Source organism: Pan troglodytes, chromosome 10 (assembly GCF_028858775.2).
Source record: "Pan troglodytes isolate AG18354 chromosome 10, NHGRI_mPanTro3-v2.0_pri, whole genome shotgun sequence".
Lineage (NCBI taxonomy): Eukaryota > Metazoa > Chordata > Mammalia > Primates > Hominidae > Pan > Pan troglodytes.
Window position 1 is genome coordinate 139,050,557 of NC_072408.2, and position 22,705 is coordinate 139,073,261.

General features: G+C 58.7%; 1 protein-coding gene and 1 long non-coding RNA gene across 4 annotated transcripts in view; one reads left to right on the forward strand and one right to left on the reverse strand.

Moving 5' to 3' along the window:
* Nucleotides 1-22,705, reverse strand: part of GALNT9 (polypeptide N-acetylgalactosaminyltransferase 9) — a 133,168-nt gene that overhangs the window by 2,040 nt on the left and 108,423 nt on the right. For 2 of the 3 annotated variants that reach the window (XR_002938899.3, XM_009426595.5), the window contains exons 7-9: nucleotides 5,076-5,261; nucleotides 2,720-2,857; nucleotides 718-813 (exon numbers count right to left, since the gene is read on the reverse strand). Coding sequence is in view for 2 of the 3 variants with exons in the window: in XM_009426595.5 (XP_009424870.3) it covers nucleotides 718-813; nucleotides 2,720-2,857; nucleotides 5,076-5,261 (420 nt within the window). In the remaining variant the exon portion in view is untranslated. Of the gene's footprint in view, nucleotides 1-717; nucleotides 814-2,719; nucleotides 2,858-5,075; nucleotides 5,262-7,137; nucleotides 8,951-22,705 lie in introns of those variants that run through there. The other variant, XM_016924674.4, reaches the window with a different exon arrangement.
* On the forward strand, nucleotides 2,787-4,198 carry LOC107967698 (uncharacterized). The gene is made up of 2 exons (XR_001708424.4): nucleotides 2,787-2,883; nucleotides 3,036-4,198. It is a non-coding gene; the product is annotated as an uncharacterized LOC107967698 (long non-coding RNA).

Genomic DNA, 22,705 nt, shown 5'->3' on the forward strand with positions numbered 1-22,705 from the left:
GCCTGCGCTGCAGGTGAGTCCCGCCCAGGTGGGGAGGGCTCGGAGGTCAACAGCACTATTTCCGTGTTAATCCACCCCAGAGCCAATGCTTCCCACACTTCCGCTTCAATCACGCGACAGTCCTGAGCGGTAAGTGCTGTTGCCGTCTCTCTTGACTGAGCGGGGAGTGATGCACCCCCAGCCCATCTGACCCCAAAGGCCTGGTTCCTTTTTAATTTTTTGAGATAGGGTCTCGCTCTGTTGCCCAGGATGGAGTGCACGGGTGTGATCTCAGCTCAACCTCCGCATCCCAGGCTCAGGTGATCCTCCTGCCTCAGCCTCCCGAGCAGCTGGGACTACGGGCATGCCCCACCGTGCCTGGCTACTTTTTGTATTTTTTGTAGCGACAGGGTTTCGCCACGCTGCCCAGACTGGTCTCAATTCCTGGGCTTAAGTGATCTGTCTGCCTTGGCCTCCCATCATGCCGAGATGACAGGCGTGAGCCACTGCGCCCGGCCCAGGCTGTTTTCAATTCCCCGTGTTCTGCTGCCTTCCAGGTGGGGCGGGCTGGGAGGCCTCTTCTCGGGCCCTCAGGCTGCTCCAAGCCCTGGAATGCAGCCCTGGTGGCCTCAGAACGCCCCAGCAGGCTGGCCCCGTGCCTCTGCCCCAGGGTGTGGGGTCCGGGTGGCCTGGGGTCCTCCCCTTGGGAGCTGCATAGGTGGCCGCTGCTACTCCTACCTGGGAGGACATCCCGTGGCAGGGGTAGAGGATCGCCCGGTCGCCGTCCTCCGCTCCCTGGTCCAGACAGTAGCCACTGGCTTTGCTGTTTCTCACCTGCAAGCAGAAGCCCCAGGAGAAAGTCCAGAGTCACCCGAGGGTGCAGCCCCAGGGAGCTTCACGCAGCCAGCTCTGCAGCCAGCACCTAAGGAGGTGCCCGCGGGAGGAGGAGGGGGCGTGTGGGATGCTCTGGCTGGGTGGGCCGCCTGGGAAGGGACTTGCTGGACCACCTGGGAAGGGGTGGCTGACCGAGTTTGTCACTGATGGAGACATGGAAGTGTCCGCCATGCACAGATGGAGACTTGGCCATCACTCAATAGGGGACACTTGAGGACGGCAGTGTCAGCCTTGCTCAGCAGCAGGGATGGCGGCCCTAGGCTGTGGAGTGGCTTCCCTGCCTTGCCGCCTGCTCCCTGCGCCCTTGCGGCTCCCACTGAGTGGGTAGAGACCGCTCGCCAGCCTTGCAGTCTAGGCTGGCCTTGGCTTGGACCCTTGGGAGACCTTCCAGCTTCCACTCTGTCTTGGAAGGAACCCTGACAGCCCTCTGAGAACAAGCCCGGGCCAGACTGCTGGGGGATGTGTCGTCATCGGGCAGCCAACTTCCAGCCGCCAGAACAGGCCCATCGGAGATCAGCACAGCCTGGATCAGGCCAGCAGCACTGCCTGGGTGGCCCCGGCTCGTGAGCAAGTGGAGACGCTTATTGCTTTTGTCCACCACGTCTCCAGGCTGCTGGGTTTGCAGGAGCAGCTGACCCATCCACCACGGCCACCACGAGAGGTCACACAGGTTTGAATTGGGACTGTTGAGGAAGCCCAGCAGAGTCTGGATGTTACGGCTGCTCTGGGTTGGGGGTGCCTGCACTTGGCTAATTGAGGATGGAGTGGGCAGAGTAGAAGCACAGGGAGGCTGGGGGACGGGTGGCGCCCCGATGCACTCTCAGCGCTGCCTGGGAAACCTCTGTGCCCAAGGGACTAGAGTCAGCGCAGGGTGGACCAGGAGCTGCAGGAGGGGAGGCTCTGAGAGGACCATCCACCCCAGGGACCCTTTTCCTTGCCCCATCCGAGTGCCAGCTCAGGGCTGGGACGCTCGAGTCTCATGGTGGGAGGCACCCCAGCCCCTGCACAGACTGGGGAGAGGGCAGAAGAGCAGCACCTTCTTGCTGGCTTTACAGAGCGCTGTGCATGTGGGGGCCAGTGGAGACGGGGGTCTCGGTGTAGCTGATGGGCCTGTGTGAGTGTGCACATCACCCATCGTGTGCATCTGTGTGGCACCTTCATGCACGCACGCTGGTGTATGAACACGGCTCTGCATATGTGGATGCACAGACATATACACACACATTATTTTGCCTTGATAACAAGGGCCTGTATATCTGTGCACAGGCAGGCCCCTTTGGGGTTCATGCACTTAGTGAAACATACATCTGTGTACGAAGAGCTCTGTGTGTACATGAACAAAACTGTGCAAATGTATACTCGTGTCCGCGTGCACTTGTACATATGAGTGTTTGCATGGATTTACGTACCTGCCTGTGAATGTGTCTCTGTACACACATCTAGGTGAGTGCATGTATCCCTATGTACACATACGTGAGAGCGTAGCTACACTGAATCAGGCATGTGAACACACATGTATGCATGGATGTGACTACACACCTGCCTGCCTCTAGGGAGGTCCATGTGAAGGAATGGGTGTGTATGGACATGTGTGTCTGCAGGTGCGTGTGTTTATGTGAACCTGCACCTTGTGTGTGCACGTGGATGTGCCTGCATCACCCTGAATGCATACGTGTGTGCAGGAGTCAGGGCGGAAAGCCCATCGGGCCGAACGGGGCCCTCGGGGGAGGCGCTACCTCTCCGTGCGCACGTGGATGTGCCTGCATCACCCTGAATGCATACGTGTGTGCAGGAGTCAGGGCGGAAAGCCCATCGGGCCGAACGGGGCCCTCGGGGGAGGCGCTACCTCTCCGTACGTGAGGGTGTTGTTGTAGACCCTCATCTCCGGGTACACGTTCTCCAGGTACCACTTGAAGCTGCGACACTTCAGCCTCTGACGCAGGGCCAGCCTCTCAGACACGTCCCCGAAGTCCACCCCTGGGTTCTGCAAGGCCAGAAGGAGGCGAGAGGGTACGTGGGTGTCACCATGACCTGGGTCTTCCCCATAATGAGGTTTGGGGGGCTCCAGGGACCAAGTCCCCTCACAGGAGCAGCCTCCCCCCGGGATTCAGATGCTGAGGCCCCATCCAGGTGGGACCCCCCCAGCCTCCTAATACCCACAGAGGGTCTGAGGCAGCTGCTCCCGATGGGAAGGACCCTGCCAGAGGCCAGCCCCAGCCTGGACAGACGGCCCCTGCTGCAGCCGGCTCGTCCACACCCACCCGGGCCCAGGAGCCTCCTGCCTGAGAAGATGGCCCTGCTCACCTGGCCTTAGCTGCACGGCATCAGCCTGACCTCTGAAGGGTGGAGACTGAGGTCAGCCATATCCAAGAGACCAGCCTGGTGAGGACCCTGGATACTGAGGCTCGGGGGCTCCTGGCTGGCCCCGCCTGGCAGCCAGAGAATCAAGTCCATGGGACCCCCCCGCGGGGGGACACCTGAGAGCTTGTACCTGGCCTTTCCTGGTCCCTGCCCAGGCGTCTCTTCCCTCTGCTGACTTTGCCCCGTGTCCTCTGCCGTGAGAACCCACAGCCGAGTGCGGTGTCTGTGTCTTCCTGGGACTGTGGGGCCTGAGGGGCTGTAGGGACCAGCACTCTCTGATGGACAGCCAGCCCTGAGGGAGCACCTGCCCCCTGCCCAGGGACCCTCCAGGCTTAGGCCTTGTGGGGAGGGCAGACGACTTGGCCTTCACGGCCTGGGCTTGAATCCCGTCACCTTCTGGTGTGTGGGCCTGGGACAGTCCCCTACCTTCTCTGTGCCTCAGTTTCTCATTGGTAAAGTGGGGACGATCACGCCAGAAACTCACTGTTGCTCTGTTATGAGGTTTTAATCAGCCAAGGGGCTCACACCAGGGCCCTTGGACACGGAGGTGACAGGCATTTGCCGGCCTCACTGCCCGGGGGCCTGGAGCCCCTCACTCAGTTGCCCACACACTTGGGGAGGTCATCACCCTGCACGTTTTCCTTATCACTTCATGGAAAACAAGGCTGTAGGAGCACCGGGTACCCTCTTCTCATCTCTCAGACACGAGTGCATGTGTCCACAGCTCCTGATCTGCCTGGCGGGAGCTGATATGGGGGCTGGATTTGCAGTGAATGGTCCAGCCTGGGGCCACTTCAGGCCGTGTCACCCACACGCTGGGGTGCACTAGCAGGGGGTGGTGAGCCAATTTAGTGGGAATTTTTAAGAAGTAGTATATTGTAAATGAGAAGGATCACTTTGGTGCTATGTATACAAAGCGCTGTATGTGGACAGACATAAATATATACGTGTGTGTGTGCGCGCACTGGGTCATGACTTAAGATCTGGTTCTTATTGGGGTTGATGCAAAAAACAAGCCTGTTTCTAAGATGAGTCCTCCCAGAACTCAGGGACCCAATGCCTACAGTGGCCAGGGAAGGAAGCGGGTGGTTCCAGAGACGCTGGGGTGTGGCGGGATGGGTCTCGGCCACCTGTCTCAGTACCTGCCTTTCTTAGGGTTGTGGGGGTGGGGCGCTTTGAGAAAAGCCAGAATTCAGGCTCTTTATGGGAAATTACAAATTAGAAAACAGCAATCCTGAACTTGAAGCGGGTCAGCCACTCATAGGCCAAAACCCAACAGGAAACAACCAAAAACGTCCATCCACGGACGAGTGGATCCACACGAGGGGCCCTTTCACACCGTGGACGTGACTCAGCCATGGTGGGGGTGACCTGGAAAAGGTGGCGCTGAGGACGGGAAGCCACACAGCGTATGAGCCGTTCATGAAACCGCCACACATTTGAGGCTGCCCGGGGCTGGGGAGGGGTCCGCACTGGCTGACAGGTGCCGTGCAGGGCACTAAGTGGGGCCCTGGCTGAGGTGGCGGCACCAGGTTGGGGAGAGGCCACCCCTCCCTGGCTTCTAACCACGGGGCAATTGCTCTGGGCTGAGAGGAAAAACGTCCACCACACTGGGGTGGGTGTGAGCTGGTCTCTTCCCAGTGTGAGGAAGGCTCCTTCCCAGGCAGACAGCTCACCCACTCACACCTGCACACACAACTGCTTGCACCTGTGCACACCTGTCAACACACCCACTCACACCTGCAGGGGGCCCTAGGGGGTCTCCCTCCGGCCCAGCCCTGCCGTGGCGTTGACCCCGACCCTGGGGCATGGCCCCGGCTCCCGGCCCGTGGGGGACTCACCGTCATGGGGATGTTCCAGGCCATGTACACGTGGGACTTGAAGTCATCCATCCACACCTCGGCGGCGCGCAGGGCGTTGCGTTTGGCATAGTAGTCAATGTCGTTGTTGTAGGGCTTCCTGGTGCGCTCGATGTGGGCCACGCGGGAGCAGGGCAGCACCTCCATGCTGCCGCCACACTGCCACACCTGCGGGGAGACGGCGCTGGGTGCCGGCGTCCTTCCCAACAGAGGCGGGCAGCCCAGCCAGCTAGGGGCCCGTGAGAGGCCAAGGGGCCTGGCCCTCTGTTCCTGGGGCACCCCCACCACCGACGGGCCTGGTGGGTCCCGGGGCTTTGCCTCCCGGGGGCTGTTTTCAGGGGACCCCGCCCACAGAGAAGGTTCAGGTCTGGGTTGCGTCCTCTCTGGGACTTCTTTCTCTTGTGCGTTACACGATGGCTGTGGGGAGGGGGGTTTATTCTACCGACCCCAACACTTAACAGGTTTTTCACCCTGTGGTTCCCACCTCCAGTGCTTGTTCTGTGCAGGGAACCCCCCGCCCCACTGCACCAGCCACCTCCCCCAGCACCCGAACACACCAACAATCTGTTTACAAACAGCTGCTTGCCACGCAGACGCCGCTCCACGCATCCCCAGAACACACACAATCAAAAGCCCAACCAGCCTCCCCAGCTAATAAAACCCCGTGGCCCCTGGCTTTCTGAACCCCCACGCGCAGCAGAAACGTGTTTGTCACTGCGTATCCTTTTATGCTCACTTCCTTCCGTGTCGTTCCACTTAAGCAATACCACCCTTCCTATACGTGCTCTTTCACTCCGGTTTGTCCCCCCGCGCTGTCCTGCCTGTGAGGGTTGGTTTTGTGTCAGCGTGGCAGGGAACAGGGTGCTGGGACGTTTGCTCTCCCGATTCTGGGTGGTCTGTGCATGGCCTCTGGTGGGAGCCGTGTTTAAATCTGTCCCCTACAGGCCTGAGTAGGACAGAAAGGCCGAGGCAGAGAGCGTTCACACACTCTGCTCGATTCGGGCTGGGACGTGGGTCCTCCCCTGCCTTCAGGCTTGGAGCTCACGCCACCGGCTCTCCTGGGCGCCTGCCGGCCGACGGCCAATCTCGGTACCGTCAGCCCCCGTAACCGGGTGAGTCAATTCCTTAGATGAACTCCCACAGCTAAACCCACGTCCCACCATCTGCTATTAATCTGTTTCCCTGGAGAGCCCTGAGCCAGCCCCGTCCCATGCTATCCTACCCTATCCTGTGCTGTCCCATCCCATCCACCCCATTAAAAAAAGGCCGATGCCACCCACGGGCTGACGTCACTATGAACAAATGGGTCTGATCCACGTGGCCCAAGCTCCGCCGTGCTCAGGTCCTCAGCCCTGAGCCTGCCGCGCTGGACGAGTGTGCCAGGCCCAGGGCGGGCACTGTGCTTGCCTCATCTCCTGAATCCCCCCACCACCACCCGAGAAAGGGTGGGCAGCCCTGGCATTGCCCTGTTCCCTCCGCGGTGCTGAGAAGGTGCCGAGGCCGAGGGTGGTGCCAACTGCAGGGGCGCACAGGGTGGAGCCTCTGCCCAGCTGAGCTCGGATCCCTCAGTCATCCCTGGACTCTGGTTCACCCTCGTCCAGGCTGCTCTCATCTCCAGGCCGTTATCTTAATCGTGTCTGCAAAGATCCCTTTTCCCAAAGAGGGCCACACTCACACGTCCCCTAGCTGCATCCTCCGGGGGTCGCCTGTCAGCCCACCCCACCCCAGAGGCCCAGTCCCTTGTGTGGGGGAGCAGGGGGCTCCTCCCTCCCCCAGACTCTCTGCCTTCAGGAAGCCGAGTCCCAGGGACAGAGAGAACCGGGAGGCCGTATCGCCGATCACTTACGGCCGCTCCGACACCGCCCACCGCAGGGCAGATCCAGAGTCCGGGGCAGGAGGGAGCCGCTCCCTCCTCGCCGAGATGACTACACAGCACGCAGCTAACGCCAGGCTCCCTGACCCCGGTCCGGCGACCCAGAGCCTCCTCGCTGCTCAGCCCAGCCCAGCCGGGGACACCCCCGCCCCACGGTCCCACGTCACCCACAGGGGTCCGGCTCCTTCCCCGGGATGGTGGAGTCCGCGCCGCCGCCGTGCCGTGCCGGGCTGAAGTTGGCCTTTGCATCCCGAGGGAGCGAACCGCGTTTCTGCATCAGGTTCACATCGTGGCAGGTGGTTTCTGGGTTTCTGTCTGTTGTCTCTGCTGTGGGACAGCCTGCCTGAGAAAAGCCTGGGGTTTTCCAGCCCCCTGAGCCGGGGCTTCCTTTCTGCCTTCGAGACTAGGGTCGGGATTTCTGTTCGCAGCGGGAAGGGGCCTCGCTGGTGAATCCCGCCCACCGCCCTCCCACTCCACGGATGTCTCCCACCTCAACCTGAGACCACCCAGGTTTCGTGAGAAGGAGGGGGGCGGGGCCGCGCAGGGGGAAGCGCCTCGGAGCCCTGCCCTTCGCTGGAAGTTGCAGGGGCGGGACAGAGCCTCGTCCTCCATCGTCTGCCCACCCGTCTTCAGAAGCGCCTGGCACACCGGCCTCTGGGACGACCTCCAGCAGCTTCAGCCTCCTTGTCGACCCCCAGCACAGAGGCCACGGGGACTCGGTCCCCCCACCCACCACAGAATCCTGTCCTCGGGCCTCACGCCGGGGAACACGAAGCCCCCCAGGGCTCCTGACGCCTGCCTTGCCCACCCCCTGGGTTCAAAGCACCTTGGCCTTCCCAGCACCCCCACGCGCACCCCTCAGGGCCTTGGCACAGGTGGTGCCCACGCTGGGCGCCCTTCCCAGGTCTCTGCATGCTCCACTGCCTCCGGCCTTCAAAGCTCCTGTGCCAGAGAGATTAGTTAAAGGCACAAAACCAGCCGGGCACAGGGGCCTCACACTTGTAATTCCAGCACTTTGGGAGGCCGAGGTGGGTGGATCACTTGAGGCCAGGAGTTCGAGACCAGCCTGGCCAACATGATGAAACCCCATGTCTACTAAAAATACAAAAATTAGCTGGGCGTGGTGGCAGATGCCTGTAGTCCCAGCTACTCAGGAGGCTGAAAAATGAGAATCTCTTGAACCTGGGAGGCAGAGGTGACAGTGAGCTGAGATCACACCACTGCACTCCAGCCTGGGCGACAGAGCGAGACTCCGTCTCAAAAAAAAAAAAAAAAAAGGACCAAAACCACAGGCAGAGAGGAGCCAGTGCTGGTGCCGCTGAGGGAGGACCGTGGACCTGACCGTGACCCAGCCGGCAACTGGGAGGAGGAGCTGAGCCCCCACACAAGGAAATGGCAAATGTGGAGATGGCGGCTGTGTGGTCGCCTGACCTGAGCATGGCACGCCATACCCCGTGAACGGGGACAATCCTATTTGTCCATTAAAATAACCAGCGAGCCTGGGCAACATAGTGAGACCCCACCTCCACAGAAAAAAACAAAATTAGCCAGGTGTGGTGGTGCATGCCTGCGGTCCCAGCTGCTTGGGAGGCTGAGGCGGGAGGATCACCTGAGCCCGGGAGGGTGAGGCTGCAGTGAGCCAAGATCACGTAACGCTCTCCAACCTGGGTAAAAGAGTGAGACCCTGTCTGAAAACATAAAAAGTAAAAATAAACCCCAAATGTCACCATTAAGTCTTCAGGGTGAGTCCTCTCCCTCCGTCCTGTTTAGAGCCGCCGTCCTTGCCCCGTGGCTGGGCGTCCGGACCGGAGGCTCACACCCCTCAGTATGGCGCCGCCTGCTATCCGTCCCCGTCTCTGCCTGTCCCTCCCCACGGCTCAGCTCCGCAGGACAGGGTTTCTGTCGCTTCTGCTGACAGCTGCCTCCCAGTGCTCAGAGCGAGGCCGGGCGCACAGTAGGTGCTTAATAGCTGCGGAACGAATGTGTTCCCTTTAGGAACCCCACAGCCACTTACAGCCACTCTGTCCCCGGGGCCTTCTGCGGCGCTGGGGCGATTCCACATGGGAACCTGGTGGGACTGCTGGGCGGTCTGCCAGGCCTCCCCAAGCCAGCTCCGCAGGTGCCAGCCCCGTCAGTGTGTGCTGAGCTTGCGGGTGGTGCCGAGGCCCCTTCTTGGGTGAGTGCAGCCTCAGGTCTCTCGGCCCTCGGGTCCCCCACCGTGTCTCTAGAAGGACCGAAGCTACGGGAGAGGGGGGGCTCCCGGGCGGTGGGAGTCGGCCGGCTTCCATCATTAGCTGAGGACATGTCACAGCCGGGGACTGGGCTGCTTCAGTCTCCGGGCTTGGGCCGCAGACCCCTGAGCTTTCGGGGTGTGTGAGGTGCCCCCTAAGCACATGGGCCCACAGCTTGCGTGACCTGGCTTTTCAGCAGGGCCATTAGCTCAGGAGTGATAAAGTCGGAGAGTGAACCCCCATGCCCTCAGCAACATCCCCTTTCCAATCCCTGCAAAACAGGGAAAGAACAAGACAGCCCCCACCCCCCACCACGACTCTTCGCACAAGCAGCACTGGTGTGTGGCGTCCCCACACCCGGGGCAGGTCTCTTTTCTGCGTCAGAGTTAATGACCGTGTAGTTTTTCACATATTGTGAAGCCAGGGACCAGTACATCATCTGCCTCGTGCCGCGCTCCCCGGGAGATTGATGCTTATGCAGAGGGAGAATTTAAAGGCTCTCCCATCACGGCCTCAAGGGAAACAGTTTAACCCCTCTATAAATTTCAGATGAATATTGGCAATAACTTCTCCACTCTGTGGGCCAGAGGAGACCAACACCTAAGGATCAGGCAAAATCCTCCCACAGGAGCCAGAGGCACTTGGCCCCCCTCTCAGGGGCTCTCAAGAGGCAGGAGGCCCGGGCCCCTCCCCTTCCTGGCCACACTGGAGGAAGATCAGGTGAAGGAGGCCGGAGCCCGGCTGGCACTCTGCCCTGAGAGCAACTGGGGATAAGCTGGACTCGCCTTCTGGCGTCTGTGTGTGCAGCTCTCTCCACTGAGAGAGGGACGCTATCACCCTAGGCCTTCGTCACGTGATTTGCTTGGACCAACAGAAAAGGCCAGAACCCACCCAGTGCCAAGGCCAAGCTTGGGCCTCAGGAGACTGCGCTCACACCGATCTCTGTCTTGTAACCTGGCCGCCAGCATGAGGATGAGAGACCATGTGGAGCAGAGAGAAGCCGCCCAGCTGAGCCCATTCCTCCCCACCCCAACCAGCCAACTCCGCTCACCTGGCAGCTGACTGCCGGCATCAGCAAGGCCAGCTGAGAGCAGAGCCGCTCTGCTCCACATAGACCATGTGCCAACCCAGAGTTGTGGGCCAAGGAAATGGTTGTCTTAGGCCGCAACATTTCAGAGTGGATTGTTACACATCCAAGAGCTGACCCATCCATGCTGCTTTGGCAGGTACAGCTGGCAAAGACCCTCACTCCTGTGGCTTCCTTGCATGCAGCACATAGTACCAGTTAATGCTAGTTACTAGCCATGCATCCCCACTGCCCAAGACAATCCGAGTTGATACCCCTGTCTTGGGGTAATTATTAATAGCACCTCTGGTAACTCTCAGGTGTCCCGGTTTGGGTGACGATGCCTGTGGTCACCCCCGTGCTACCTGACCATCTGGCCCCACAGCCAGGGCAGAAGTCCAAGCGTTAGAGCCATTCAAACCACATCGTGAACAGGGGCTGGGTAAGATGAGGCTGAGACCCACTGGGCTGCATTCCCAGATGGTGAAGGCACTCTAAGTCACAGGATGAGATAGGAGGTCAGCACAAGACACAGGTCACAAAGACCTTGCTGATAAAATAGGTTGCAGTAGGCTGGGTGCGGTGGCTCATGCCTGTAATCCCAGCAGTTTGGGAGGCTGAGGTGGGCAGATCACGAAGTCAAGAGATCGTGACCATCCTGGCCAACATGGTGAAATGCCATCTTTACTAAAAAAAAAAAAAAAAATTAGCTGGGCATGGTGGCGTGCACCTGTAGTCCCAGCTACTTGGGAGGCTGAGGCAGGAGAATTGCTTGAACTTGGGAGGCAAAGGTTGCAGTGAGCCGAGATCGCACCATTGCACTCCAGCCTGGGTGACAGAGCGAGACTTCATCTCAGACAAACAAACAGGTTCCAGTAAAGGAGCCGCCAAGTCCCACCAAAACCAAGATGGCAACGAGTGACCTGTGGTCGTCCTCACGGCTCATTTTATGCTCATTATAATGCATTAGCTGCTAAAAGACACTCCCCCCGGCACCAAGACAGTTCACAGATGCCATGGGAACGTCAGGAAGTTACCCCACGTGGTCTAAAAAGGGTGGAGCCCTCAGTTCCGGGAAATCCTGCCGCCTTTCCCAGAAAACTCAGGAATAATCCACCCCTTGTTTAGCAAATGATCAAAAAATAACCACAAAAGTTAATTAGTAAATAACCAACCAGCAGCCCTGGGGGCCACTCTGCCTGTGGAGCAGCCATTCTTCTCTTTACTTCATTTCTTTACTTCTCTAATAAACTTGCTTTCACTTTACTCTGTGGACTCGCCCCGAATTCTGCCTTGTACAAGATCCAAGAGGCCTCTCTTGGGGTCTGGATGGGGACCCCTTTCTGGTCACACGAGGAAGACACGAGTGGCGTGGGTGACACACCAAGGCTGAGGGGCCGTCACTAACTGCAGAGGCCAGAGATGGGAAGACAGGAGACTCCTCCAGAGATGGGTGGGTCCCTGGGGCCCGTCGTCTGCAGGCCCCGGGCTGGTGCATCACAGTGAGAGGAGAGACAGGAGAGGGGCCCTGCTGCGCGTGGGCGTTGGGTCAAAAACTCCCCCTGTACATTGAGGACTGACGTTGTCTTTGGCGGCGCTGTGGGCCTGGCAAAGGGCCTGCGGGCGAGGCCGTCCCGTGAAGTTGGACCTGTTCTTCTGGTCAAGGCAAGCAAAGCAACAGGGCTTGTAGGGTTCTCCCGGAAGCGCTGGGGACACGCGGCCTCCATCGTGAAACTGTCATCTAGAGGGGAGGCAGGCGAGGCTCAGATGTCACACTGATCACGTGTGGGTGCAGCTGGAGGATGGAGCGGGGCCATGAGGCTTGGGCAGGAGGTGCGCCCTGGCTGGGGACGGCTTCCCGAACCCCAGCTCTGAGCGGAGATGGGTGGCGAGTGGGGTTAACTGGCGGTGAGACACAGGCATGCTTGAGGCCCGAGCCCCGTCCTCCTGGGCCGTGGGGCTGTGCAGAGCTGGCATGGGCAGGCTGTGCTGCGGTCAGGGAAGCTGACCATCTTAATGGTTGAATTGAGAAGAAGCTCCAACTTGCCAAAAGCCAAACTTGCACCAAAAAAGGGCTTGGTCGCCAGCTGGAGGTCGCCGTCTGGGTGGTCGCCGTCTGGCGGTCGCCGTCTGGGGGTCGCCGTCTGGGGGTCGCCATCTGGGTGGTCGCCGTCTGGGGGTCGCCGTCTGGGTGGTCGCCGTCTGGGTGGTCGCCGTCTGGGTGGTCGCCGTCTGGGGGTCGCCGTCTGGAGGTCGCCGTCTGGCGGTTGCTGTCTGGGTGGTCGCCAGCTGGAGGTCGCCGTCTGGAGGTCGCCGTCTGGGGGTCGCCGTCTGGGTGGTCGCCGTCTGGCGGTCGGCTGCCGGCCTGACTCACAACAGCTTTCTGAATCCTGGCAAAACCATCACACTTGAGAAGTGCGCTCAGCAAATCCATGAGATGCTCCAAAAATCGCGGTGCCTGCCGCCGGCCTCAGTCCACAGAAAGGGCCCAGTTCTTCTCCACCACAACGCCTGGCTGCACGTCACACAACCAACGCTTCACAAGGTGAACGAATTGGGCTGCGAAGTTTTGCCTCATCCGCCATATTCACCTGACCTCTCGCCAACCGACTACCGCTTCTGCAAGCCTCTCGACAACTTTTTGCAGAGAAAACGCTTCCACAACCAGCAGGATGCAGAAAATGCTTTCCAAGAGTTTGTCAAATCCTGAAGCACAGATATATTTATGCTACAGGAATAAACGAACTTATTTCTCATTGGCAAAAATGTGTTGATTGTAATGGTTCCTATTTTGACGAATAAAGGTGTGTTTGAGCCTAGTTATAATGATTTGAAGTTCATGATCTGAAACTGCAATTACTTTTGCACCGACCTAGTACAAGAAAACACCTCAGACGCCGTCACCACAGCAATGAGGAGGCAACCTCGTGTCTATTCAGTCAAACCACATGCAGCTGCCTTTCGCACTGGCTAGAAACAGCCGTGTATCCACAGTCTTACTGTGATCCGCTCACCCCGTCCACCCACTCTCGTCCACCTGGCCATTCTGTGTCCCTCATCCTCTGTCTCTGCCGTGGTTTTCCCGAATATTCTCTCTGTGAAAGGCAGCAGGCCCAGAGCATTTCCCCCTCTCCGTCGAGGGGACCCTGGGGCAAGTCCTTCAAGAGCATTTGTGGGAATTAGGAGACGGGCACGGGAAGGCTGAGGAGTGTGTCCAAGTCACCCAGCCAGCACCTGAGGCAGCCAGACTCCAAACTTGGTCCCCAACAGCAGGCCACATGCTCACACACTGCACCCCTGCCCTGCAATCCACGCCTGTGGGCTGTGGCCCATGTGACGGTTTTATGTCTGCTCAGGAGGTGAAGGTCCTATTATTCAGTGGATGTGAGGTGCTGCTGGGACCATGTCTGCAGCTGTGCGTGATGCTTGCATCAGTGGACACTCCACATGGCAGCAGACGTGCACACAGGCAGGCCCCACCCAGCCAGGTGGGTTGAGAGAAAAAACGGGTGGGGAGTTCCCAGAGAAGGATGCCAGCCTTCAGACCGTGACACAGAAACCCCACCCGGGTCTACAGCCTTCACACCATGACACAGAAACCCCACCCATGTGTGCAGCCTTCAGACCTCGACACGGAAACCCCACCCGGGTCTGCAGCCTTCAGACCTCGACACGGAAACCCCACCCGGGTCTACAGCCTTCAGACTGTGACACGGAAACCCCACCCGGGTCTGCAGCCTTCAGACCTCGACACGGAAACCCCACCCGGGTCTGCAGCCTTCAGACCTCGACACGGAAACCCCACCCGGGTCTGCAGCCTTCAGACCTCGACACGGAAACCCCACCCGGGTCTACAGCCTTCAGACCGTGACACGGAAACCCCACCCGGGTCTGCAGCCTTCAGACCTCGACACGGAAACCCCACCCGGGTCTGCAGCCTTCAGACCTCGACACGGAAACCCCACCCGGGTCTGCAGCCTTCAGACCTCGACACGGAAACCCCACCCGGGTCTGCAGCCTTCAGACCTCGACACGGAAACCCCACCCGGGTCTGCAGCCTTCAGACCTCGACACGGAAACCCCACCCGGGTCTGCAGCCTTCAGACCTCGACACGGAAACCCCACCCGGGTCTGCAGCCTTCAGACCTCGACACGGAAACCCCACCCGGGTCTGCAGCCTTCAGACCTCGACACGGAAACCCCACCCGGGTCTGCAGCCTTCAGACCTCGACACGGAAACCCCACCCGGGTCTGCAGCCTTCAGACCTCGACACGGAAACCCCACCCGGGTCTGCAGCCTTCAGACCTCGACACGGAAACCCCACCCGGGTCTGCAGCCTTCAGACCTCGACACGGAAACCCCACCCGGGTCTGCAGCCTTCAGACCTCGACACGGAAACCCCACCCGGGTCTGCAGCCTTCAGACCTCGACACGGAAACCCCACCCGGGTCTGCAGCCTTCAGACCTCGACACGGAAACCCCACCCGGGTCTGCAGCCTTCAGACCTCGACACGGAAACCCCACCCGGGTCTGCAGCCTTCAGACCTCGACACGGAAACCCCACCCGGGTCTGCAGCCTTCAGATCGCGACACGGAAACCCCACCCGGGTCTGCAGACTTCAGATCGTGACACGGAAACCCCACCTGGGTCTGCAGCCTTCAGATCGTGACACGGAAACCCCACCCGGGTCTACAGCCTTCAGATCGTGACACAGAAACCCCACCCGGGTCTGCAGACTTCAGATCATGACACAGAAACCCCACCCGGGTCTACAGCCTTCAGACCATGACACAGAAAACCCACCTGCTGCCCACCTTAAGGATCTCAGACTTGGCAACCCCACAATTGTGTGAGCCAATTCTTAGAATCAATGAATTTCTTCACACACACACACGAAAATGCACCACAGATGCACACGTGTGCAACATAATCACTCAGTCAAGCATACACATGCACTCTTACCCACACACAGGCACACTCACACCCACAGTCACACACATGCACTCCCACCCACACACAGGCGCACTCAGTCACACACACACTCCCACCCACACACAGGCACACTCAGTCACACGCACTCCCACCCACACACAGGCACACTCACAGTCACACACGCACTCCTAACCACACAGTCACACACACACACACTCCTACCCAGTCACACACACACACTCCTACCCAGTCACACACACGCACTCCCACCCACACACACAGTCACACACAGGCACTCCCACCTACACACACAGTCACACACAGGCACTCCCACCTACACACACACTCACACACACGTGCACTCAGCTGTCCTTCCTATCAGCCTCTGTGATGCACCTGCAGGGACAGCTCATTCTGTGAGCACCTAGGGGTTCTGGGGTCAGCCCTCATGTCCGAGGAGGGGTGTTCCGGGGGACGTGAGGCCCACTGTGGCCTCTGCATTCTCCAGGTGGCGCTGGGGACCTGAGGAGGCCCCAACTTGCTGCCAGCTCTCTCGAGCAGAATGCAGACACGTCCCAGAAGCTGAGAGAAAGAGCCTTGACTGCATCAGTTGGCGTGCGTGGGCGTGCGTGGGCGCTGATGGTCCAGAACAGCCGGGTCACGGAGCAGCCCTGGAGATACAGGCCCGACCCCACCCCCCATGTCCGCACACCCTCCCTGCAGCATGAGTCCAGGGGCACCCGCGACTCCGAGTCCTCAACCACCCCCCTCCCTGCCAGGTCAGGCATGGGGATGGGGGTCTGGGCCCCTCGGTCCTCCCAGGTGAAAGCCGGGACACCACCCTCACAAGGATTACCAGGAGGGGCACTGCCCCCAAGGGCACCTGGAGAAGAGAGAGCCGATTCTGAGGTGCCCTGTGTGAGGTCCCTGATGGCAGCTCCTTCGGAGATGGCTGGAGAACCACGCCTGTGATTCCACTGTCCCTAACCAGGCTGGCGACTCCGCCCTCCCTCGCCACACCGGCGACTCCACCGTCAGCAGGAGCCCAGGGATGAAGGGGGCGAGCAGGAGCCCAGGGATGAAGGGGGCGAGCAGGAGCAGAGCCCGTGTATTAATCATGCTTTCATATTTTCTGTATCTGATGCTTTGACATCTGGAACCTCACTAGCCCGAGAGGCCTGCCCCTCCCGGGTGAGCGATTTCCTAGAGCTAGTGAGCACCACCCCCCAGCGTCTTTCCAAATGCAAACCAGGCAACGAGAGTCCACGCCCCACCGGCCAACGCGGGTCCACAGCCCACTGCCTCTGTCCTTCACTCTGGGCTACCATCCTCCCACCCAACCACTCAGGAGGATGGCCCATGACCCAGAGCTGCTGAGACGATGGAAGCCAGGCCCCCCAGGCCTGCTCACCCGGCCTTGCCCATTCCTGGCCACGTCCCCCTCATACCCTCTGCCTCCTGTCCAGCCTGGTGCCTCCTGGGTGGCCCTGCCTGGTGGTACCCCCTTCTCTGGGATCCGTGCGTAACAAACCATCTCACCGATGGCCATTGTCTCCTGGCCTGCTGGCTGCGCTGTCCTGAATAACGATAAAGCCACTTGGAGACCAGGGCAGGCGGTGGCACCCTGTTCCTGCTCAGTTCTGTGGCACGCCATTCCTGCTCAGCTCCTGATCTTGCAGAGCAGGGGATGCACACCCGTCACAGAGGCCCATCTCACTGTTCTACGCGGATCTGGAAGATTCTGGCTGACAGGCAAAGCCAGCGTGAGGCTGTGAGAGTGGAGAAACCTGCCGGCCTCTGCAGCACCCTCCGCTGGTGCTGACTGGCCTGTCAGCGTCCTCACCTGCCACGCTGTCCTGCCCGTTTAAGGGCGTTTGGGAGGAAACGCGACACAATCGCTGTTGGTTTCCAGACGCCGGGTCTCCGCAGCTCTGGGTGGCTTTGTGGCCGCTTCGGCGGAACAGACACAGTTAGGTTTCATCGGGGCCCTGCCTGGAGCCCCAGCTCTTTCTCATGTGGTTTGCAGGTGACACAGCCCAGGCTCTCAGGGACAAAAGTACTTCCTTGCACACCGAGCTGCAATTTACCAGCCCTCCTGTCGGGCTGTAGCCCCACACACGAGACACAGTCAGTTTCTAAACGGAGGCCAGGACGCGGCGCCCGGCACCGCCTGGATGCCAGTGCAGCCCGGGGAGGATTGCTGGGTGTGGCCCTGGCTCTTGGTGAGGCTGTTTGTGTGCTGGCCTCGACGGAGAGCACAAGCAGCTCCTCCAGGGAGGGCGTGCTTCCTCCCTTTCCCAAGAGCGCTGCCATGCCGGGGCTTGGCGAGTGCGGGGACCACTCCGAGGGCCAGGCAAGGCTAGCGTGGCCCAGGGTCCACTTGATCCTGCTTGTTGGCGCCAAGACCGAGGTTCAAGAATGAAGCCAGCCCTCTTTGTATCATCAGGACACACACGCCAACCAGCACCCGGGTCCCACGAGGCCGGGCTGGCACCATCACAGCCACCACGTGGCTCACGTGGCAGCACAGAGCAGCCAGTGGGCATGAGGGGGGGGGCAGCCTCGCATGGCCACATGGGACCCAGCACGGGACCCAGGTGCCCTCCATCACCTCCTGGGTGCTGGCCCTCCCTGACTCACAGCAGGGGATGGAGAGGGGGCGAGGGGGCGGAGAGTAGGGTTGGGGGGGGGCTTCTGGGCCAGGCCTGAGGGGCTGCGTCCCCCTCCCCAATCCCCTGTCCAGGACTCAGCCAAAGGACTCCTAAGGGACAGTGGCTGGACGTGTGGAGGGAAGGGAGCCGGTGGCGGGGGACACACAGGGGCTTGTCCATGCCCATCTAATGAGAGACAGAGACATAGAGAGACGTAGACAGAGACACAGAAACAGAGACAGAAAGATACAGAGACACAGATGGAGAGACAGAGACAGAGACATTAGAGACATAAGACAGACATGAGAGAGACACGGAGAGAGAGACAAAGGAACAGATTATAGAGAAGACAGAGATAGAGATGAAGACACAGAGAAAGACACACAAACAGAGGAAGACAGAGAGACAGAGAGAGGGGCACAGCCCCTTGCTTCTCTCCCCACAGGGTCCCTCACACAGGGAGAACAATGTGGAGGCTTTCCTGGGAGGGTCATTTGCTGACGACATCCTGGAGACCAGCACCAAGCACTCTCATCTGCAGGAAGGACGGTGCGTGGCACAGCCGCAGGCCCAGCGAGGAGCCAGGACCTGGGTGCTGAGCGCAGTCTGCAGCCTCGGAGGACGGGGTGTTTTCTGTGGCAGGAATGGGACAGGGAGGGGGTCCACAGGCAGGCGGCACTGAGTGTCCCCCATGTCCAGCTCCTCCCTGGTCTCCGCTGGGTGTCTTCCTTCCTAAGATCTGCGTGCCCACGTGGCTACCTTGGGAGGTGTTCCAGCATCTGGGGGGATGAGCAGTTTTCTCTTTGGGCCGCTGACTGGGATGCCCACTCACAAGACTGGAGAGACGCCGTGGCTGCTTCTGTGGCCAAAGTTCACCTCTTCACTTGGCACCGTTCTGAGCTTGAGGCTTTGGCTCCCAGGCAAGCCTGTGAGGCGGCGTTTCTGGGCTTTTTGCCCTTGTGGGCAGTCTGCCCTTGTAAGTGGGAAGAAGAATTTGGAGATAACTTGGCTCCTTCTTGACTGATAGGTTTAGCTGTGTGACGAACTGTGTGTTTCCTTTTGGGTGTTGTGATCCACTAAACTGTTACAAAATCTGGTTTTCACTTTGAAAATAATGAGGATGAGACTTCACCTCTCAAGTTATGGTCACCATTTGCTCAAGCCCACCTCTCTTCCATTTTGCCAATATTCCTTGGATACAGTAACTGATAGAATGACCCACTCATCCACCCATTTACCCATCTACTCACTTATTCACCCACCTAGCCACTATCTATCCACCCATCCACGTGGACTCATCCATCCATCCATCCCTGCATCCAGCCAGCCATCCATTCATCCATCCATGCATCCCACCCACCCATCCATCCACTCACTCATCCATCTATCTATCCATCCAGCCAGCCAGCCATCAATCCATCCATTCACCCATCCATCCACCCACTCATCCATCCATTCCTTTATCCATCCATCTACCTACTCATTCACTCACCTAGCCACTATCTATCCATTCATCTACATGCACTCATCCATCCATCCACTCATCTATCCATCCATCCCTGCATCCAGCCAGCCATCCATTCACCCACCCATGCATCCCCACCCATCCATCCATCCATCCATCCCTGCATCCAACCAGCCAACCATTCATTCATCTACTCACTCCATCCATCTATCCATCCAGCCATCCCCCACTCATCCATCCATCCATCCAGCCATCCTTCCATCCATCCATCCATCCAGCCATCCTTCCATCCATCCATCCATCCATTCACCCATCCATCCACCCACCCACTCATCCATCCATTCCTTTATCCATCCATCTACCTACTCATTCACCCACCTAGCCACTATCTATCCATTCATCCACACGTACTCATCCATCCATCCATCCACTCATCCATCTATCCACCCATCCATCCCTGCATCCACCCAGCCATCCATCCATCCGTCCATTCACCCATCCATCCACCCACTCATCCATCCACTCCTTTATCCATCCATCTACCTACTCATTCACCCACCTAGCCACTATCTATCCATTCATCCACACGCACTCATCCATCCACCCACTCATCCATCCATTCCTTTAGCCATCCATCTACCTACTCATTCACCCACCTAGCCACTATCTATCCATTCATCTACATGCACTCATCCATCCATCCACTCATTCATCTATCCATCCATCCCTGCATCCAGCCAGCCATCCATTCACCCACCCATGCATCCCCACCCATCCATCCATCCATCCCTGCATCCAACCAGCCAACCATTCATCCATCCACTCACTCCATCCATCTATCCATCCAGCCATCCCCCACTCATCCATCCATCCAGCCAGCCATCCATCCATCCATTCACCCATCCATCCACCCACTCATCCATCCATTCCTTTATCCATCCATCTACCTACTCATTCACCCACCTAGCCACTATCTATCCATTCATCCACACGCACTCATCCATCCATCCATCCACTCATCCATCTATCCACCCATCCATCCCTGCATCCACCCAGCCATCCATCCATCCATCCATTCACCCATCCATCCACCCACTCATCCATCCACCTCTTTATCCATCCATCTACCTACTCACTCACCCACCTAGCCACCATCTCTATCCACCCATCCATTCATCCACCCACCCACCCATCCATTCATCCACCCACCCACTCACCACTCATCCATCTACCCACCCACTCACCACCCATCCATCCCCCCACCCACCACTCATCCATCTACCCACTCATTTGCCCACCTAATCCATCCATCCTCCCACCCACTCATCCAGCCACTCATCTACCCATCCATCCACCATTTATCCATCAATCTACCCACTCATTTGCCCACCTAGCCACCATCTATCCCTTCCTTCTCTCACCCACTCATCCATCCACCCATCTGCATTAGTCCCTAGAACCAGCATGGCTCTGTCTGGGCGCTGTGCAAAGCTGTGTCATCAAGATGAGGAAAACAACCTTAGAGGCCAAGCAAGCCCTGTGTTCCCAGCCCAGGCCTCCCGGAAAAGGGTTGGATGCACCAGAGGTCCAGGCTGACGTGGACGGAAACCCAGGCATCCTGACCCCCAGGTTGTCTCACCTGGTACAAACCCAAGAGGTACCTAGTCAGCACTTTCCCTTTGGCAGAACGGAATTTCCCCTTTAACAAAAGGCAGGGCTTCATATTCACTCTGGAGGAAATTGTGTGCATCCCTTTGAGAGATTTCATTGAACCTGATTTTTTAAAAAGATTTACAATCTGCTTAGCGTGTCCCTGCCCCTGGAGCCCAGGCCGGTTTCGGGAAATGATAATTCCTCTGGTACGGCTGCGGGTGATGCCACCCTCTTGTCACACACATGCCTCGTTCTGCAGCAGCGATCCATCTTCCGGGCAGGATCCGCCTGTATTTATCGCTGGAAAGGCAAATCCCATCTCCCAGGGCGCAGTGGGCGCCATTCATCAATGTCCAACAGGAAACCATCTCTTCCTGGATGACGGAGGTTTCAGATACAATGGAGGCGAAGAAGGCAGTGGCCACAGCGTTCCCACCCCAGGGCCAGCCGTTGTCCAGACCCTCCCACTCACCTCACCAAACACTGAGCATCTCAAACAAATGAGAGAAACAGCGTCTTCCTTCCAAACAAGTGGTTCTCAAAGTGACCCAGTAGCACCAATCTCATCCGGAACCCCCAAGAACCGCAAATTCCGACCCCACCTGGGACCTGTGGAGTCAGAAGCTCCGGGGAGGGGCGCCCCGCATTTTGAGCTCTCGGGGTGCTGCCGATGGAGCCGTTCGAGGATAGCAGAGCCAAGTGCCTGAGGCTTCTCACCCGGTCCCACCCCCTCCACACAATCATCTGTCCCTGAAGCCCTGTCCCTTGATTGGCAGAACGACACCTGGTGGCTTTTTCTGTGATTGCTTCTGTCCTCAAACAGATGAGGATACAGTTTAGGTCATGATTTCTGCGGACCCAGGCCCGCTGCAGCTGTGACGGATGAAATGATGGGGAAGACACTGGTCAGCACCACAGACATAGAACCCTCCCCTGCCGTTTCAGACACACAGAAACGATAGATCAGTTGTTTTAAAAGTTAAAAGTAACATTAGAAAACAAGGTGAAATTCTCCATAGCTCAGGAGGAGCAGAAGCCGGCTGCAGTGAGTGGCATGGAAGCCATGAGGCTCTGGGGACCATCGGCGGGACAGGTGCTGGGCGTGCGGCCAGGATCCTGGCATGAACTCAGGGTGGGGACGAGCTCAATGAGCAGGAACAGACGCTGAAACCAGCTCTGACGGACCCCTGGGGCTGCCGCCAGAAGTGTCCCATGGCGAGAGGCAGCAGCACCTGCACTTGGGTAAGGGGAAGAGGCACCTCCCCAGGGTGACGCCCGCCCGGGTAAGGGGAAGGGGCACCTCCCCAGGGTGACACCCGCCTGGGTAAGGGGAAGGGGCACCTCCCCAGGGCGGCACCCGCCACTGACTTCCACGTCAGGAGTCAGAAGTGCCGGGAGGAGACGCTCTGAAACTTTCTTCCCAGAGTGGGTGCTCATGGAGTTAAGCCACAACTTCCATAAAAGATGAGCACTCAGCAAAATGACAAGGCAGCTGGGTGTGGTGGCTCATGCCTGTAGTCCCAGCTACTCAGGAGGCTGAGGTGGGAGGATCACCTGAGCCCAGGAGTTGGAGGCTGCAGTGAGTGATGACTGTACCACAATACTCCAGCCAGGATGACAGCAATACCCTGATAAATAAATAAAGACAAAGCACCTGAGGAAATCCAATTCCAGGAGAGTCAGCCAAGAAATCCAACAAAATGGGTGAATTTAAACCCAAAGAGACAGAAAAAGAGAGT